The following is a 19,810-nucleotide window of genomic DNA, read 5'->3' on the forward strand; positions in this document are numbered from 1 at the left end:
GAAGCACACTTTGTTCCACACGCTTTATTAAACTTATTTCCAGTAATCATTAGCCTACATTTCAATTGCACTATAATAAATGACATTATAAATACATTTTGCTGTTCTCTATCTAACAGATTAGAGGTTTTGTCTGGATCCACTCTGACTCTTGTTTCATTATTGTCTGAGACTCTCACAGCTGACCAACATGTACAGTACGTAGCACTGAGCTAGTGTTCACTTGTTCTATCTGGGCCGCCCTCAAGGTGTCATCATTTTACTGGTAGGCTTCTTCAGCTGTCACCTACTTAAGTGAGAGTTTTTCAATAAAACCAGTTGGAGGAAGTCTTGCAAGAGGTTTGGTTTCTGGGCAAAAGCCCTGTCACTTCAGATTATTGGTCTTGGGTAACACTTCACACTAAGTGGTTCTCAAAGTGCAGTCCAGGGCTTTAAAAAGGTCCTAAGGAGTCCTAGGCAAAGTGAGATATTTTAATTTCACAGTTTACTCTCCCCACTGTTATTTCCATACATAAACATAAACATTATGTAATTATTTCCAAAGTCATCTCTAACAAAAAGAATATTTGCAGACAGGGAGTAGGGACAAAACCCATTTCATCTCATTCTGCAGAAATTCAAAATTTGCTCATTAAACAAAGAATTTGAAATTGATTTTCCACCATCTTTCCCCCCACCAGTCTCTGTATTTTAAAACCAGTCCATTTAATTTTGCTCAAAAGCATCACCCCATCTTCTAACACCTTGCTGTCCAAACTGTGCAGTATGCGCGTTGACAGGATCCACAGCGAGACACTGAAGTCACACATTTTATTTTTACAAAGACCAGGCAGCATAAACACAGTGGCACCATCTCACTATGTATGGTGTGATAGTGTAGGTGTGGCCTACAGTGACAGCGAGATACACTTCCTCTTCCCATGGTGGTGGAAACATATTGGCCAACCTCCACTCCTCGAGAGGAAGATCATTTTGAGAAGCAGAAAGCTTAGCGAGCCCAGGAGTTGCACGCTAATAATTTACCATAAGCGTGTCTCTGAGGTTGCGTACATATTTCGGTCAAGATTTCCTGTCCACCCCCCTATCTCCCCTCCCTCCGCTCCCCCCCGGCTGGCTGTTGCTTTATGTGTCTGGTGCTCTGACCTCAGGACAGGTGATGTGCCGGTAGGACTGGTAGGGCCTGCTGCTGTGCTGACAGTGTAGAAATGGAAGAAGATCAAGTGCCAGACAAGGACTCCTCCCAAGCCACAGGTGAGCGCCAAGAAGAAGTGAGACAGTGTGGGATGAAATGTTTGAAGAAGTGCAGCATTTCACTTCATATGTACGCCGCGTTGTCTGCCATTCTTACATGTGATTTAATAGTTTATTTTTAGAGAATTGTGTTTTGTTTTAGAGACCTTTTTTCCTTTCTTCATGAGTTCAGTTTGTTCTCGGGCACCATTCTGACACGATACTGTGTGTGCGGGCATGTATGTGTGCCTGGTTTTGCGTTTGTTAATGTGTGTGTGTGTGTGCATGTGCGTGTGTGTGTATCAGGGTGTCAGGGTGTTTGTGGTTGCGCGCTACATCCTCCCAGTCAGTGCAGGATTGGTGAACTCTTCCTCCATTTTGACACATTCTGTGGCCGTCCTCTTTGTGTCACTTCTGTATTTACATTTAACAGGACATGGCTGTCTTTAAACATCATGAAAAACAAATAATAGAATATGAACTAAAAAGATCATTAAGATTGGCGTGAGGCTTGGAGGAATTTGTAAAATAGCAATACTAATAACCCAGCTCACTACAGTGTGTTGTAATTTTGGAAACTAGAGAGGAAATTGTGAAGGAAATACACATCTAACTAGAACTTTTAACAATATGTTCCTTTTCAGGTGATGTAAACTTAATACTTGAATGCAGAATTATTTGCAATAATTACAATGATTGCAAATGTAAAACAAAACAGGATCATTCATTCATTTGAACATAGTGACATTTGTTTCATTATCTGACTAGAAGACTGTGGGTTCATGCTTTGCTGGAGCATCTCACCTGCCTCTCAGAAGCACTGCTGATGTGAAAAAACAAGGACTTTCTGTACTCATTACAGAACATGACACAAATTGCAAGCAGGATGTGGTTGACCTAAATGGAGACGGTCTCTGAGAGAGAGAAAGAGTGATTGGTTTTCCTCATGCGTTACATCTGTTGTAAGTCGGCAGTAGTTTAACCTTTTTGCATGCTCCAGAGAGTGAAACACCAGCTACACAGTAGGAGCACAAAAGGTTGAGGTTTTGTTATCAGAATGCACCACAGTTCCTCATTGTCTCCTAGTTCATGTTGGCGTTCAGTGAAAGGCTAATTTTTCTCAAAAACTGCTATCAGATATCACTGAATGAGCAGAACAGAGTGGCATCTCTTTTGTGTATATTTAACACAGTTATTTCTCTACAAGCATATTCTGTTTACAGTCTATTTTACTTGTTGCATTCACCAAGTTTGGGAAATATATATTCTACATTTTATACATTTAGCTGATATTTTTTGCAGATCAGCTTACAATAAGTACAACAGTAGAATAAGCTTCAATTCCCATATCACCAACATTGCAGGCGACCAATAGGAAGTAGCGGCCTGAGTCAGACCCACAGTGCCATGACAATAGAATAACAGATGCAACAACATATTCCTATTTGTCTTGTCACATAAAAAAAACAAAAAAAAAAAACAGGCAATTTCAGTAGTTTGAGGATGACAAAAGTGTTACAAGCCAGTCTCTGCAAAATGTAAAGTCAACACAAAGTCAAATGTTTCCAGCTAATGTTTTGGGCACTCACACTTTCCAGACCTTTAACACATTTAAAACTCAAAGCTCTTTTTATTTCACCACAACGACTTTTACAGACTCGGTTTTGGCCATAAAGTTTACACACTTCTGTTTATAGAAAGAGAGTGTCGAGATAAAGTGTTTGTGTGCATATGTGTGTGTGTGTGTGTGTGTGTGTGTGTGTGTGTGTGTGTGTGTGTGTGCATGCGTTTGTGTGTGTGTGTGTGTGCGTGCGTGCAGGCGTGCGTGCGTGTGTGTGTGTTTTGGGTGGGGATCTCAGTTGACGCCTCAAGAATTTCTACACTGGTATTCTGCATGACATAAATGGTAAGACTAACTTATTACTTTATATGACAGTTATCAAATTGTCTATTTCTCTTTGCAGATGTGAAGAAGGTCCCGCATAAATCTGAAACCAAGCGATACAGTGAGATCTTCCGAGACTTTGATAACCTTGAACTATCCTTAGTCTCTTGGTAAGTATGACAAATGAAAATGTGGGTGCTGCCAAGAGTTTCTATTATCTCATGCATTTCTCCGCCTCTTCAGATTGACCTAAATTGTTTTCACTGCAAAACACAGCGGCTTGTGAGGTGTCATTCAAATTGCATTACATTTGGCTGATCATAGGATCCCATACAGTATGAAACTCCATTGACAAACATCTTATTCAATCCAAAACCATAATCCATCAATGTGAACTGAGCCAGCTATGCTTTATTTCTAGATGTAGCTTCTTTCAGACAGCAAGTTCCTGGAAAAGTCATGTTTTAATCAATGCCCTCGGCAGGAATGAAGTTTTTCTTAGCTGTAAACTTAATCTACCCTTATTTTATGAAAACCACTGAAAACCACTCCTTTTGTAGGAGCGCATCAGTCCAAGCATCACGACTTTCCCTCAAATCATAAAAACAAAACTATGCAATGGGAAATGGCCTAGAAGTACATTTTTGCAAATTAGCTGAATATGAAAAACTCCGGGATTTCCCTATGAATGTTTTGAACTTAAGGTATCCGTGTGCCAGAACAATCAGTCCATCAAGTGTAGTCTGTGTGTTGCATACATCACTCTGGCAGACTTGTACATGGTAGCGTAGTTGCAGGAAAATGGAGTGTTTGTATATATGTTCCTCCAAAAGCCCCTGAGCCTTTTTAGGTATTGCTATTTGACTGTGCATGTATCTGTCCCTATGCATTCTTTCTGTATTTAGTGCAGGGGAGGAGCTGCTGCCAGACCCAGACTCGCAGTCCATAACAGATTCCATCTCTACAGAAACCACAGAGCAGCATGATGTGTCTGTAAGGGATCAATATCTGCTTAATAGACAGAATTATCAATTATATCTGGTTTTAAGGCTCAGCTCTGTTACTGAAATTACTGATGTTGCTGATGCCAGATACATAGTTGATTTCTTAGAAAGCCACTGACCTAACATTGTTGTGTTTTTTGGTGATACAGTGATGCATTTAGTAAGGCTCTGTATTTCTCTCAACAGTGTGAAGATGCCTTGGCCACAGAAATAGATGGAAATCTATCAGGTATAGTTGTGTGTGTGTGTGTGTGTGTGTGTGTAGGAGTAAGTTAAAGAGATGCCTGTGTGCACTTGTGTGTGGGTGAGGGAGTGTGTGCATATGTATGTCTAGTTGATATGTAAAAGCACTGAGCTCCCAAGAGGTCATTAAAGATGAGCGGGCCGGAGCCGGTGTCAGTCTGTGACAGTCCGTAAAGTGTCTTCTTCAACCTTTTGTGTTGTTTTCACATAATTAGTTGCATGGACTAATTGCCCTGTTCTAACAAGATTAGGATAAGGGTAGAGGATTAGAGCGGGAGGCAGCTGCTCTCAGTTTTTACCTCAGACACAAGAAGAAGACAGAGGGGACTGGAGAAAGGAGAGCAAGAGAGAAATGTGAGGCGTGGCGCCAGTTAGAGTCGTGTTATGTAGGCAGTGAGTCCAAGAGAAAGAGAAATGGAAAAACAGTAGGCCTCTTAACCAGCCATTTCAACTGGATGTATATAAACAGGGAGTCAGCGCCAAATACATTGACCTCAGTTTGACCCAAATTATAGGTATTCACAGTACGCAGTAGAGATTAGGGATTACAGAGACAGATAGCGTTTAAATAACACAGCGGCCGTAGAAGCAGCCCTGGAGTCTGAGCTAGCAGAGTAAACACAGAGCTCTAAATCTCTGTGTCCTCTTAAGGTCCTCCACCGGCCTTAAATATCCAACCATACCTGCACCTCCTGCTCCTGCTCCCTCCTCCTATAACCTGATCTCTAATCAGCCTAATGAAGACGCAAAGGGGGGGAGGGCGGTTCTGCTGGTAGAGGGGTCACTCACGCTGTGGCCTGTTGCATGTAATGCCAGCTATCAGTTTGTGTAGATATTGATCCGCTGATCTGTGTATGGGTACATTTCATATTATGTGAAAGCGGAAGCAGTTGATCAGCAGCAGTACAGGCACTCAGTCCGTACATATTCTCTGTACTCAATCACCCTGAGATTTCGTCCGGTCTTGTTTGATCTACTCCCATTGGTTGGGATTGGCCACCCACCAGCCCCTTATCTCCCCCCACCCGGCCAGTCAGGCACTCTGTCACACACCAGGAGGTAAACCTCACTCGACTCGACTCTAAAGCCCGTCACTCCACAATCTGTGCCTGTCCGGGATAATCCCCAATCCCAGCGCAGGAGGCTCTCGGCATGGGACAGCGCCAAATCTACTGGGAGGCTGTGTTCCGAAAGTGCTGAGAGCCATCCTTAAAATGAGACTTAGACTGAAAGAGGTCAACCTGGCACGCAATCTGGCCCGCAAATCCATAATGGATTTCTTCTGGTATTGCCAGTTTTCTTGCGTGTGGATTTTGCCTGCAGATGGACTTGAAAAGATCAGCCTGGTTGGATTCTTTTTACCACTCTAACTGGATTTGGCTTCTGTGTCAGAGAACAGAGGAGAAGAGAATCTGTCTGTTCTTAAAGTGAGGAACTTGAAAGAGAAGTTGCAGTCTTTCCTTCTGAGAACGCATGTTTGGTTTTTCAGACAAAAGATCGCTTGATACTTGGAACTGGACTGTGGTACTTTTTGAAGAAGTGAAAGTATTTGTCTGCTCTATCACACGCAGCTTCAGGAAAAAAGGGAAGATGCGTTTTAATAGATTTTGGCTAAGTGACAGACGCTGACGTTCATTTGCAAAAGGTGTGCTGGAAGAGGAAAAACAGAGAGGCAAAGAGGAAAGTGTGAGAGTGGTAGCGAGAGGGAGGGAGAGACCACATGATCATTGCAGGACTGTTACACATCATCCGCTCTGTGTCGGCGTGAGTCAGAGAGGAAGAAGCAGAGCAGAGTTCAGGGTGGTTGTCATACCAACACCCTGCCTGCCTGACCACAGTAGAGCGGTGGCTTGTGGCTGATACAGCACACTGGCACCGACTGGTTTTGGTGACTCTCCTCTCAGACCGGGGACTTGTCTCTCTAACCGAGGAGCGTTCAGCAGGTGTGAGAGGGAGGGAGGGAGGGGAGCCGGCCAGAGAAAGGAAGAGGGGAGAGGAGGGGAAGTTATTGAGCTAGATCCCTCTTTCCTGGGTCCTTAGAAGCTCTTCTCTCTCAGGTCACATCCCCATCTGTGTTGACTGGAAGAGTCTGGATTGGATAAGGAATTTCTTGCCAACAAATGCGATTTCCACATGGCGCTTCAAGACAGCTGGCTATACATCCATCGTGCTGGATACATGGAATAGATACATACAGTGCGCTGAGACCCGTTGGAAAACCACAGGACTTTTATTCTGAAGACCGACTATGACTTGTCATATGCAGTCATTGTTTCCTATATTGGGTTTGTGTATACCGTTTTTCAAAAGTGACATCTGATTTTTGATTATAATTTTTTTGACCGGTAAAGTATGTAAGCGTACATTATACCGAGAGTTGGTTTTAGTTTTAAATCCAGCTTCCTAGGAAACGGGGGGCTGTCACTGCAGAGTAGGGGGGAGAAGCTGTGGGCTTTAGCCACTGGGACGCTGTGTTGTCCGGAGGTACGGCTCCAGGTACCCAGAGCCCGCAGTGATGCTGATGTACTCCCTCTCAGCCCAGGATGCTGACCTGGCCCTCTGTCGCTGCGAGGGCGGAGTGGAGACGGCCCTGCAGTACGCCAAGATGTGGTGCCGCTACGCCAAAGACCTCCTGGCCTGGATGGAGAAGAGAATCAGTCTGGGTGAGTGAAAACCTCATGGCTCCAGTTTTGGTGATTTTCATGTTTTCGCTTAATTAAAGGATTACAGGACTCCTCTGTTGGTTGAGAAAATTCTCACAACTCTTGGGCTTATGAAACCTTTTCAACTTGTATTGGATAACATCAAAAATGCATTGTCAGGGCTGTTTTTCTTAGTTCCTGAAAAGTTGCCATTTTGGAGATACAAGGTTTTCTCCGGACAAGCAATGATATGCTGCTGAGTAAGGGCAATGATAACACAGCGATGCAAAATCTATATTTATATACATTTTGGGAAAAACTCTATGTCACATTCATCATTCAGTATGTGTTAAATATAGAGGATGCAGGGCATGAAAATCATTCTGTCAACCATGGAGTTTAGTTACCTACTATTCTTTAAAAAGTACCATAATTTGTGTAAATTTTGGGCTATCTATCATTTTCTAAGAGTCGGTGTCAATTTTTTCAATCTCATTTTGTAAAGAAACTCTTTAATCAGAAACATGATTGTGTCCTTGCATGTAAACACTAATGTTTCAGTTCAAAGACAACACATGCAATATACACAAGGCATGTGTACTCAGCCGGTATTAAGCCTGTCCTTTGAAAGCACTATCTGGACCTGAGGAATCACCACATTGTGTTTCCTAGATAGTTACAGCAGGTGTCTATATGATTCAACAGGATTTGTTTATTTGGGACTGTAATTACAGCTAGAGGCATGGTTCTTAAAAGCCACCAGGCACACCCACAGTCCTAGAAAAGACAACAGACTAAACCAGACCAACACAGAGAGTTACTGCATGTTATTCATCTATAAGAGGGTCAGCAGACCTCAGGAGAGCAGAATCCCGCTCCATAACTTCCATCTATGTAGAACCAATACTACAGGCACGCTGGAAGATTGACCACCATGCCTTAACCTGCCATAGCAAGGCCTGTCTGTATAGTGCCGCTCAGTGAGGGTGTCTGCGGGCGGTGCAGTCACCCCAGTAAACACTACAGAGGGAAAGGATTAGAGGGCAGATTAGCAGGCCACAGCAGGGTGATGGAGATGATGGGGTGCAGAGACAGAGATTATCCTGGCATCAGCCTGCACAGGTGCCTACGGCCCGCTCTCTGCCTGCTGCCGGGACCAGGCATGCGAGTCTATTGGCAGCAATCACAGAGAGAGCAACAGGAGAGGCCCACAGCTAGAGCAGCAGTGTTTGGTAACAGCAATAGATGACTAATGCTGGGTGGAGCTCAGTCCCACACTGCTCTGTATTACTCAGAGAGTAACAGAGAATACAGCAACACTGTAGATCAGCTAAAGTCGTAACAGTATTTATTGTTGTCCATTTTTTAAAACTCCACTGAACACCCCTGTCCAGTCAAATCAGCAGTAAATACAGAGTAGCCTCTAGTGTCAGGTTGTGACCACTGATGCTAAAGAGCAATCAGATTATCAATATGGATGCAGCCTAAATGATATGGAGCAGCATTCAGCATTTAGCGTAGCGAGACCGAGTATGGATTTGGATAATGGAATAGTGATGTTGATCAGTCAAGTCCTGCCTGTGCTCCGGGAGTTTTGATGAGCTTTCCAGCAAAAGTCATGGTTCTCTAAATGGGGTCATAGGTTTGGTTATATCACCCAATGGGTCTAAAATAGAACACGCCAAAGCCCCAAGCACCATATTGATATGTACCAACTAAAAGCATTAGTCATGTCTAATATTGTGGGTCCTGTTATTTCCCAGTCTATTTAATTTTCCATGATGCTCCTAGCTTGTCCTACTTAGACCTTATGTACAGTAATCTTGCAAGTAACGTCATGCCAAAGAAAACTGACTCATGATGTTTGTTTACAGAACAAGAATTTGCAAAAAACATAATGAAGGCAGCTGAAGGAGCAAAGTCCTGTGTGGCTCAGCAGGTAAGGCTTTGTATACTGGGTGGGTAGGGTGTGTGGCAGTGTTTAGAAAGTTTTAACACTCTTATGGAATACGCAGCCATATTTACCAGGGTTGGGGACATTCATGAATTGAATTGAGAATGGTAAATTCCAATTCAATTCCTGGAGTTGGAATTGGAATTAGAATTGCACCCAGCCCTAAGGAAACAGAATTGGAATTTAATTGGAATGACAAGAAACAGAATTGAATTCCATTGAATTCCATGAAATTGCACTTTAAGAGATTTTGTCTTGACTTGCTAAACATAAATCAAAAAGACAGTTGAAAGACACCTGAAAGGTACCTTTAACATTTTATGATATTCACTACTGATAATATATAACACTATGTGTAATCTCAGATATGTAAGAAAAAACAACAAAAACATGTAATTTCATTGAATTAAATTCAACTTAATTAAATTCCAATTCTGTTTCCTGTAGGTGTTTTCAAATTTCAAATCCAATTCCAATTCTTCAGTCGAATTGGAATTGATGAGTTCATTCATGAATTGACTCCCACCCTGATATTTACTGTAGAAAAGCTGTCTAAAATTGTTCAATGGCGTTCTTGCCTGGGCAGGATATGATGCCTCTACAGTACATCTACACCATGGCCCTGGAGCAAGACATAAAGAACAGCCTGGCCTCCAGACAGACTTCAGAACTGCTACAACAGCGCTGTTACCAAGTAAAGACACACACACACACACACACACACACAGAAATCACAGCTAAACTAAATCATTTCTGTATTGTATATTCGTGTATATGGGAATGTGTCTAATCTGGGATCTTTACCCTGAAGGGCTTGGCTGCCAAGAGAAATGAGATTGACAAGTGGCGCAGAGAGTTTAAGGAGCAGTGGGCAAGAGAGCAAAGGAGGATGGTGAGTGGTTTAGGAATCTTGGCAAGCACTGAAGTTCAGCTCAGTTAATGTTTATTGCACTGTCAAAATTCATTTGTCCAAATTTAACACATTCCAACTGACTGGATGCCTGAACAAGCGTATAAAACAAAATATTTGGCAGTGTGAAAGAGTGTTCTATCTGTAATGCACAATTGTTGGAATATACTTGATTGTTGATACCTGGAAAGTGTTTAAACTGCATTATGTGCAGAGTAAAGAGAAACACCCCTGTGATTTTTCCCATATGCATCTCCCTTGTTTATTTTCAGAATGAAGCGGTGGCGGCTCTGAAGAAAGCTCGGCAGCAGTACGTCCAGCGCTGCGAGGAGCTAGAGAAGGCTAAGGCTGTCACCGCCAAGGCTGCGGACGACACAGCTGGATACAAAACACTGGACAAGAGGCGGAAGTCCAGGGATGAAGCCCAGTGCAAGGTGAAGGTTCCCCTCAACACTGAGCCTTCATTTGGCCCCCAGACATGCAGTTCTAGTGCAGTTGGTTTCACCTTTTTTGCATTTTTCACAATTGTGTACAAGAGGAAGTACCATAAAGTGCTGTTTTCATGGTGACACTTGAAGTACATGAACATACTTGAAGTGTTGCTGATCATGATTTATTGTAAGCACTTAATAAGTACATTACGAGTGCATTATGATGAGCAATGCATAATAAACTCTGTTTGATAGCTCTTAAGTGCTGAATACAACTGTGTAGCTGATAATAAGCTTTCACCGCATTCAAAAGATATTAAAATGCGGGCCATTATGTAATGTCATTTTTCCTAATGTGGTTATAATGTAAGAATAGCAAGTATATATTTTTAGTGTGCTCATAATGTGCTTATGATGTTTCACAATGCACGTCAAAAAGTAAAATGATACCGATTTGTCATAATTTAGCAGCAAGTGAAGTTCTGTCTCCGTGTCTCGGTGTCTCCCAGGTGACGGAGTCAGAGACGCTGTACAGACAGTGTGTGTGCGACGCCCGGCTCCACCAGGAGGACTTGGTGAAGGCCAAAGAGAGAATTATTTCTCACATGCGCAAGCTCATCTGTCAGGGAGATAACGTGCTCAAGGAGGTTGGTATGAAGTCAGGGAAGCTGTGTACATGCAGGATTCAACTCTGTTCTGTGCTAGATACTTGAAATCAGTGGTCATTTTCTCACCATTTTTAAATTTAGTCATAGTCTTTGTCGAAAACATTCTTTAAATTTAGTCCGTATTTAATCATGTCATATTGATTAAATTTAGTCAATTACTCACTTATTAAAACGGCATATGATTTAGTGAATTTATTTAACATTATAGTCAACGTAAATCTGTCTACTGCAGCAGCTCTTCAACTGCAGATTAGAAAAAAAAAAAGCTTTTGCAACATTTATACATGTCTCAGTTTATCTGCTGCTCAATGGGTTTTAAGCTTTTAACTCTGTCTTACAGATGAAAGGCGGCACCATAGGTAACCTGCAAACTCCTCCCTGAAATATGAAACAATGAGTGCACCTGAACATGCTCTTAGCTAACACTCAGCTATTGTCTACTAAGCTTCCCCCAGACAAATATAAATCCAGCAGCCCAGCAAAAGAAACAAAACTCATATCTCCTAACCTACATCTGTCTTCCAAGTTAACCAAGCTGTAACCAAACAAACCTGTGTGCATCTCAGATGAGGAAAGCTCTGGCCAGAGAAATGTAAAGCTAGCAGCCCAACAAATAATGTCTTCTATCGTTATGGTTTTCTTCCAGACAGGTTTAATCAAGATAACTTGATTGATACAAACATTTGTCTTTCAGATGAGTTACTTAAAGCTCCTGCCAGACAACTCTATAGCTAGCAGCCATGTAAAAACAAGTAATGTGCTTCATAATGTACAGGTCTGTCTGTCTCCCGGACAAATTAATCAAGCTGTCTCCTCATACTTGTTTTCTCCTAGATGAGTTTCTTAAAAGTTCTGCCAGGTAAATCTACAGATAGCAGCCAAGCAAAAACAATTAATACTATATATATCTCACAACATACAGTATGTCTATTTTTCAGACGAGTTACTCCAGCTGTACCCTAACACACCTCTTTGACCTTCGGATGAGTTGCTTAAATAACATCAAGCCAGAAAACTCTAACAAAAACAATATGTCAACATTATGCTTGTCTTCTAGACAGGTTGCTCAGTGCAGCTGTCTCCAACCGCACATGTTCAGACTTGGGTTTTGGCATGGCAATATAATGCATTTACTTTAGTTACCAAGTCAATGCCAAATACTTTTCAATTATACATAGACTGTGCATTTCTTCAGCAGTGTTAGCTAAAGACACGTTTGGGCGCGCTCACTTTTCTGTGTTTCAGGGGAGGAGTTAGCATGTTAACCTATGGTGTCGCCTCTGTTTGTGAGACAGCGCTGAGGGCTCAAACACCCTTTGAGCACTGCACACATTCACACCTGGGAGCTGTGTGATATTTAGGGAACATTTTCAAAAGGGACAAATAAGTGTCGCACTTTGTACACTGATTAATGCATGTCTGTGATTGGATGATAGTAAACCATGTCTCCATTGAAAAGCATGCACTTTTGTTTGCTAGCCTGCAAGAGTAAATGCATGTCTGTGATTGGATACTGAAAACAATGTTCTTTGTAGGTTTTCTCTTAACAAAACAGTGACTTTTTTTCCAAGGGTAATTATGATCATCTGCAGCTGTGTTTTCTGTTTTGATCATGTTTTCATCAATAATAGCATGAAACAAAATCATTTTTAATGTCACATTGCAGATCATTGTCATCTTTGACTACATTCAAAAAAAAAAATCAACAACCATTTTCATCATTGCTTTTGTGATTAGATTAACGCTGCTAGCAATAATAGAAATTTGAAAGGGGATCTGTACTGTATCATGATACAGTAGCAATCAATAACCAAAGCAGTACTCTGATATTGTACATTGCATCCATCCGTCTATCCATCCTGAAATGACCACCGTCAAACCCCTCCCTCTCCACCACCCTATTAGGCCACAGTCAACATGTTCTACTACCAGCGGCAGCAGACGGAGGCCATCCCGCTGGGCTACCACAACCTGGAGCTGACCTGCCGGCCCCTGGAGCCCGGGGAGCCCTACCTGCTGTACGTCCTCAGCAAGCGCCGCCATGAGCAGCCCCTCCAAATCTTCACCTTCCAGGAGTATATCCCTCAGGGCAAAGGGTACGGTCGGCCGAGCGATGACTGTCTCGAATGTATTTGTCTGATGTATTGGCTGCAGTGTCTACCGTGGATATCGAAAATGGACACACCTTTTGAAAGTTTCTAGTGTTTCTTGCCTGAAATTAAAACCCATTTTCATTTGGATATAATATCTACCAAAATCAAGGTAAAAACAAAAGGTTAATCATTTATGACAGTGTATTAAAAATTTTAAACTTAGACACCTTTGTCACATCTGTGTAGACACCCTTAGTAGAAGCACCTTCTGCTTTGATAACAGCAGTAAGACTGTTTGAATAAGTCTTTACCAACTTAGTACATCTGGATTTAGGAATTTTCTCCCATTCTTCTTTGCAGAAGAGTTCCAAGCTCACTCAATTTGCAAGGGGATAAAGGCAAAAAATCTTTTGATATCCACTGTCTAAACTATTTTTATGCACTTCTAGTAATAACACTTGAATCATAAGACTAAAGTCTCTGTTTTTGTCTCTGTGCCTTTTATGTAAGACCTGAAAGGACCAAACGAAAAACCAGCAACCCTCTCAGCTCTCTTCCGGACTCTTTCGCTCTGCCAGATGACGGCCTAGGTAGACGAAGCGATGGAAGTAAGGACTCTCCTCATGATTACACTAGGATTACATTATGGTGGCCCCAGTCTTTGGCAAATTCCTCATTCCAGTCAAATTTTGAGTTTTGAAATGTGTTTTGGTGCTCTATAGGGAGAACAGGTTACAGCGACTGCGAAAGTATTGGAGGCAGTATGGAATCTCTGTCAAGCCCCGGTAAGCACATGTCTGCGTTTGTTTCCTCGTCCTTCCTCTCATACTCATTTCAAAACTCTATAGAGCTAAGCATTTTTGATTTGCCCTCTTCTTCTATGTCTCTGCTCTGCTCTGTTCATCATTGAAGCTCACAGCAATAGGAGGCTGCCCAAAGCCCCATCCATTGGGACAATATCATCAGAAGACCTGGAAGACAGGGACATGGCAACAGTGTTGGAATCAGGTCAGTTGCTCCCTTTTGATATGCATGTATGTCCTTACAAATAGCTTACTACTCACACTTCCTAACCTAACCTCCCATAGGCAGCAACGTTCATGAATTGACCCTCTCCCTCTCTCTTTCCCTCTCTCTCTCTCTCTCTCTCCCTCTCCCTCTCTCTCTCTCTCCCTCTCCCTCCACCTGCAGACTGTATGGATTCCACTGTAGACGGATACTGTCAAGCGGTCAAAGTGCGCACGCCTTCGCGAGCTGCATTGACACACCGACTCAGGAAGATGAAGAGCAAGATGGTCAAATGCAAGCAGTGCGAAAACTACATTGTGGTCAACGGGATCGAGTGTGAGGAGGTACGAGGCCAGAGGGGAGAGATAGAACAGAGCATTGTGAGAAGGGCAGCGCATTTGACAGACATCCATGTTTTTTTTCGTTTAGCAACACAATCTGACCTGTCTTAACACGGAAAGAACATGATTGGCGCTGAGTAAGAGTGTTAACGTTCTCTGTCCTGTTCCTGTTCCTGTTCCTGTTCCTGTTCCTGTTCCTGTTCCTGTTCCTGTTCCTGTTCCTGTTCCTGTTCCTGTTCCTGCCCGGCCCTCAGTGTGGGCTGGCTCTCCACAGAAAGTGTCTAGAGGTGTGTCAGCTGGAGTGTGAGAACAGGAAGGGGCTAGTGTTCGGAGTGGGCCTCTGCCTTGGGCCCCAGGACAGACCAGACGAGGTTCCCTTTGTGGTGCAGCGCTGCACCGCGGAGATTGAGAGCCGCGCACTCTCGGTCCAGGTACTGTTTACCAACGCATTGACCCAAATATACAGAAATGGCTATGAGAGCAGGCTGACGCAAGGCTTACACACTAACAATTAGCTATGGTCAGGACTACTGTTTGATAACTGCATTAATATCGCTGTCTCTGTCTTCCTCCCAGGGGGTGTATCGTGTGAGTGGGTCCAAGCCTCGCATCCAGAAGCTGTGTCAGGCCTTCGAGACTCAAAAGGAGCAGGTGGACCTCTCTGACATCTCACCGCATGACGTCACCTCCGTCCTTAAGTACTTCTTCAAGGAGGTACGCGAGTCATTGCCAAATAGACTGCGCTGAATGAATTAGGCTGATGGAGAGGAATCAGTGCCAAAGAATTCTCTCAGTTCTCTTAGGCAATCGTCGCTAACCTCACTATTTTCCTCCTCCAGCTCCCAGAGCCCCTGCTAACCTTTGACCTGTACAATGATTTCATCGCGATGGGAAAGGTCATCCAACGCCAGAGTGAAAGGGAGCCCACAGAAGAGACTACGGTGATGATGAAGGACGTCATCCACAATCTGCGGGAGCTGCTAGAGAAACTCCCCCCATATAGCTACAGCACTTTGCAGCACATGATGCAACACCTGCACACGTGAGCGTATAGCAGCATTACACAATTATTGTGTCACATTTGATTTTTACCCAATCCTCCTTTTAGATTAGATTAGATTAAATTAAATATATTGTCCACCATAGTGGAACGTTCCCTTTGGCTTCTCTCACATAGAATAGGTTTGTGCCCAGAGGTAGTCCAGTGGTTAAATATCCTGCTTCTGGAAGTTTGTGTGCCCCCACCTAAGATCAAACTCTGCCAGAGCTTTCTCTCTTTGTGAAAGTTAAGTTTGTAACTTTCTTCACACTCTGTCTCCACAGAGTTTCAGAGAACTACGAGGAGAACAAGATGTCCCCTGGCAACCTGGGTATTGTGTTTGGGCCAACGCTGTTGCGCCCTCTAGTGTGTGTGGACATGTCCATGGTTGCCCTGCTGGAGACCAGCTACCAGGCTCTCCTGGTTGAGTTCCTCATCACACACCACGAGCAGGTTTTTGGCCCCCAACAGAGACCCAGCACGCCCCCTCCTCCAGCCCCTACCGCACCTCTTCCAGACACCCCTCACCGGGCTTCCTGTCCCATCAATGAGGACACTTCCTCCACCCAGGAACACGGAGCCTCATCCAGAGAGCGCCCACACTCCCTAGAGGTAAGAACTGCAATGAAGAAATGCTCAGCTTAAACACGATCCGTCTTAGTTGCTGTATTCTAGTGCGCAGCGTTTTCACAGGCTTAGCAAACCATAAATGAAATATTTGTCTAATTTCAGAAGGTCTTCATTGAAGTACCATTGGAAAAATGAATACCAACCTTCAGTTGACTGCTGCTTGAGCTTGCTAAGGATCAGTCGCAGTAGTTAGGCATACACACAGGGCAGAGTGAGTTGAGCCTGAGCTACTTTTCCTCATTAAGGTACCTGTTGGTCTTAAGAGCCTTGGCATGGCCATAGGGGCACCTGGCAGCTTAACCCCACGTTCATTCTGTTAGGATTAACATGCTGGACAGCTGCTGCATTTCTTCTGCTCTACCTGCATCGACTCTCACCTCACACTAGAAGCATGGTTTTCTTTCAGACTTTCACCAGGCATTACACTCCTCTTTCTCTGAAAAAAACCAAGTAGTTTACAACGAGTTTAACCCACTGTAGACATATGCAGTAACTGTCCTAAACATGTTCAAGAGTTTTAAAGAGGCGGCTCAAAGTCAGAGCTTCTTTTTCTCATAGCTTGAATTGTCCTAGAGCAGAGTTATGTTCGTAAGCTGATTAGAAATAGTCAGACTCATCCCAAGTAGTCGCCCACGCCCTTCCGCAGAATCTCTAGCACATGCTGTACTGCTGCAGTGTTTCCAGTCTAGACACGGTCTATAAATGTCTGCAGAATTCCAGTCCCAACTCCCCCCTTGTGTTACACCCCAAGTGTACCGTATGTCGCCTGTCCCCAACACTCAACTTGTGTCGTTCCAGCAGAGTCGAACAATCAAGAGAGAGTCAAGCGAGGGTTATATATCTGACAAGTCTTCATCCAATGAGGCAGTGGACCAGCTCAGCCCTGAAGCCAATGAGAGAGCAGGTAGGCGGGACGTAGTAACAGAGGAATTATTGGTGTGAGCGGAGAATCATAGGATTTAACCCTATTGATTTGCTGTGTGGTTTATAGATGTTGGGGTTTTAGTTGTTGTTTTTTTTAATAAAGTTATATTATAGATTATTGCTGCTGATTGCTGCTTGCACCTCTTCTTTTCTGCTTGAGGCCATTTTTTAATTGATCATATTAGAGATTGTGTAGGTATTACAGACACAGCTCTTAAGTTGTTTATTTAATTTCCCACAGATCGGCAGTTCTCTGTGGGCTTGAGTAACCCAGTCTCCTCCGCAGCACCAGTTAGCTGCAGAGTGCCTCAAGGGTCTACTCTAGCTCCTATTTTGCTCTCACTTTACATCCTCCCACTTAGTCATGTTATTTGTGGAAATAAGATTTCTTTTCATCATTTTGCTGATGACATCGAATTGTATTCATTTGTAAAATCGAGTGAGTCAAATTTCTTGTTGGGGATTGTTTTAATGGCATTAGGCATTGGATGATTCAAAACTTTATTCAGCTAGAGGAAAACAAATAAGAAGTCTTAATTGGCCTACCGAATGTCACAAATGTGATTATTGAATTCATCTACTTTACTGATAACATAAAAGCTTTCACTAGGGAATCTTGGAGTTGCTTTTGAGTCTCACTTAAATTTAGATGAACAAGTCAAAAGGTCCTTCAGTCCTGCTTTCATCAGTTGAGAAATATTTCCAGAATACAGAGATTTTGTGTTTTGCTGATCTGGAGAAAACCATTCATGCATTTATTTCTTTAGGATTTAGGATTAATCTTAAAATGCTGTTGATTACTTTCAAAGCAGTGCAGGATGCAGTCGCAGTCTACATTGTAGACCTTCTAACTCCATATGAGCAAAAGTGCAGCCTCAGTTTTTCAGACAAGGCATTGCTGATTATTGCTAAGTGTAGGTTGAAAAGCAGAGGTGACTGTGTGTTTGCTGAGGACATTACACCGGTTTGTCTCATTTAGTCTTTTCTCCCTTCTCCCTCAGTCCTGGCTATGAGGGGGGCAGGTGGGGCTCAGGGGGAGCCGGTGGGGGAGCCAGACTCTGTTCTGGGGACCCAGCCGCTGTACCGCTTCACCAGACAACCTGTGAAGTATCACCGGCATCAAACCCCAGCAGCCCGACTCTCCAACCCGGCTCCCAGGGCCGGACAGCCTGGGACCCCGGCGAGGAGCCCTCCGGGGAGCGCAGACAGCAGCCGCAGCTCCTCTCCAGAGCCGGGGACACAGAGACTCTCCCAAAGCCTGAACATCCCGCGTGAGAACAGCCGCCAGCCCCGCCAGGCCAGCGTCACCACAGAGGGCAAGGCTGACGCCCCCTCGGCGAGCCCCCGTGAGGTCGTACAGTACATGCTGGGACTGGACCCGACATTTACGACAGCTGCAACTGGGGCGCTCTCCAGTCCAACGAAGGGGTCCAGTCAGGAGGCGGGGCCCGGGTGTCAAGCCAGTCTGAACATGAATCAGTCCAATAATGGACAGAGCGCTGGGCAGGGCCGCTCTCTGTGCCACTCGCCCAAGAGACTTCCCGTTGAGCCGAACCTGACCGCACCAGCCCACAAGATCCTGTCCGGCCTGAAGCTGAGGCGCAGTCACTCAGGGAAAGACGAGCAGCTCTTTGTCTGAGGCCAGTTGGCACCAGAGGAAGACAGACATCTCCAGACTGTCCACCTGAATCCATTCACAGACACAGCTGGGCTTAAGGTCATCAATACTGAGTGAAAGAACTGCCACTAATATCAAGATTCATACATCTGCAGACTTTACTGATCAGGTTTCATGTATGAAATGCTCATCTATTCCACACACAGACATCTCAAGGATATTCCACTCAAAAATCTTCGAAGTTTCTCAATCGAAGGTTCAGCTACCAGAAAGCTCCAGAACTAAAAACAGCAATAGAATCACTCTTTAAGGAAACACCGTTGTAAAGTTCAGGCCTGACGCTCTCTGGGATGCCTAGCCTTATTAGCACTAATCCTCTTTAGGATTTTGATCTGTTGGCCATCCAGTGGTCTAACCAGACCAGACAGAGATGGCAACTTATTTATCAGTTTTGAATATTCGTAGTGTATTCGAATGCAACGAGCAGTTCTGAGACTGCAGATTAAGGGAAGCAAGCCAGCACAGAAGTATAAAGTGTCTACTAGTTGTTACCGGTTTTGTTCTATGCCAACTTTAATGTTAAAAATCCCAATGACTGTTGAAAACCCAATGACCTCAAGTCTTGTGTTTAAACAAAATGTTATGTACTTGATATGCTTTTTTTATGTTTTTATGTTGTTATAAACAAGGATATGTTTTCATTGGTATCAAGGTTATTTGAATACTGAATGTTTGAGTTTTCTTACTGAGGTTTTTACTGTGACTCTTGCACCTTTGCTGTTGTGTCACAAGGGGGCAGTCTTCTCCCGATGTGAACAAAAAGACGAGAAAGACAATAGTATAAGGGCAATAAACCATTTATTTCTAATAAACATTGTGACACTTTTCCTTCATCTTCATAAGCCTTTTCAGTCTTTAACCTGTTTCTATTTGGAGTATAATACACTGAGGCAGCAGTTTCCAACGTCCATATGGACATGGAATAACGGCTGGATGTAACTGATCTATCATCTTGGTTTGCCTTTGTTCACTTGATCATATTTCAGCAGAATTATAGCATTTTAGCGCATCATAATGTCATTGTTATAAGGCTGAAACAGGTAGTTTCCCAAGAAGATTGGGATCAATTTCTCACCTCGCGGAGTGTCCTTTGAAGTCTCAGCTGTGTCCTTTCAAGTCTCCATCTTTCT

General features: G+C 43.5%; 1 protein-coding gene across 3 annotated transcripts; it reads left to right on the top strand.

The window, feature by feature from the left end:
* Positions 1 to 968: 968 nt before the first annotated feature.
* On the top strand, positions 969 to 19,495 carry gmip (GEM interacting protein). Of its 3 annotated transcripts, none has more exons than XM_078284818.1 (21): positions 969 to 1,251; positions 3,195 to 3,285; positions 4,021 to 4,108; positions 4,306 to 4,348; positions 6,900 to 7,025; positions 8,879 to 8,943; positions 9,545 to 9,652; positions 9,770 to 9,850; positions 10,141 to 10,302; positions 10,809 to 10,946; positions 12,873 to 13,063; positions 13,571 to 13,668; positions 13,783 to 13,845; positions 13,973 to 14,068; positions 14,252 to 14,412; positions 14,664 to 14,840; positions 14,986 to 15,123; positions 15,249 to 15,451; positions 15,733 to 16,060; positions 16,877 to 16,982; positions 18,004 to 19,495. In XM_078284818.1, the coding sequence occupies exons 1-21, from the start codon at positions 1,206 to 1,208 to the stop codon at positions 18,639 to 18,641; spliced, it is 3,147 nt and encodes a 1,048-aa protein (XP_078140944.1). In that variant the 5' UTR covers positions 969 to 1,205; the 3' UTR covers positions 18,642 to 19,495. The 3 variants fall into 3 exon arrangements, with proteins under 3 accessions (XP_078140944.1, XP_078140945.1, XP_071772974.2); XM_078284819.1 differs by having other exon boundaries at positions 16,880 to 16,982; XM_071916873.2 differs by lacking the exons at positions 969 to 1,251; positions 3,195 to 3,285; positions 4,021 to 4,108; positions 4,306 to 4,348 and adding an exon at positions 6,381 to 6,647.
* Positions 19,496 to 19,810: the final 315 nt, after the last annotated feature.

The sequence above is a fragment of the Centroberyx gerrardi genome, chromosome 7 (genome assembly GCF_048128805.1).
Source record: "Centroberyx gerrardi isolate f3 chromosome 7, fCenGer3.hap1.cur.20231027, whole genome shotgun sequence".
NCBI lineage: Eukaryota > Metazoa > Chordata > Actinopteri > Beryciformes > Berycidae > Centroberyx > Centroberyx gerrardi.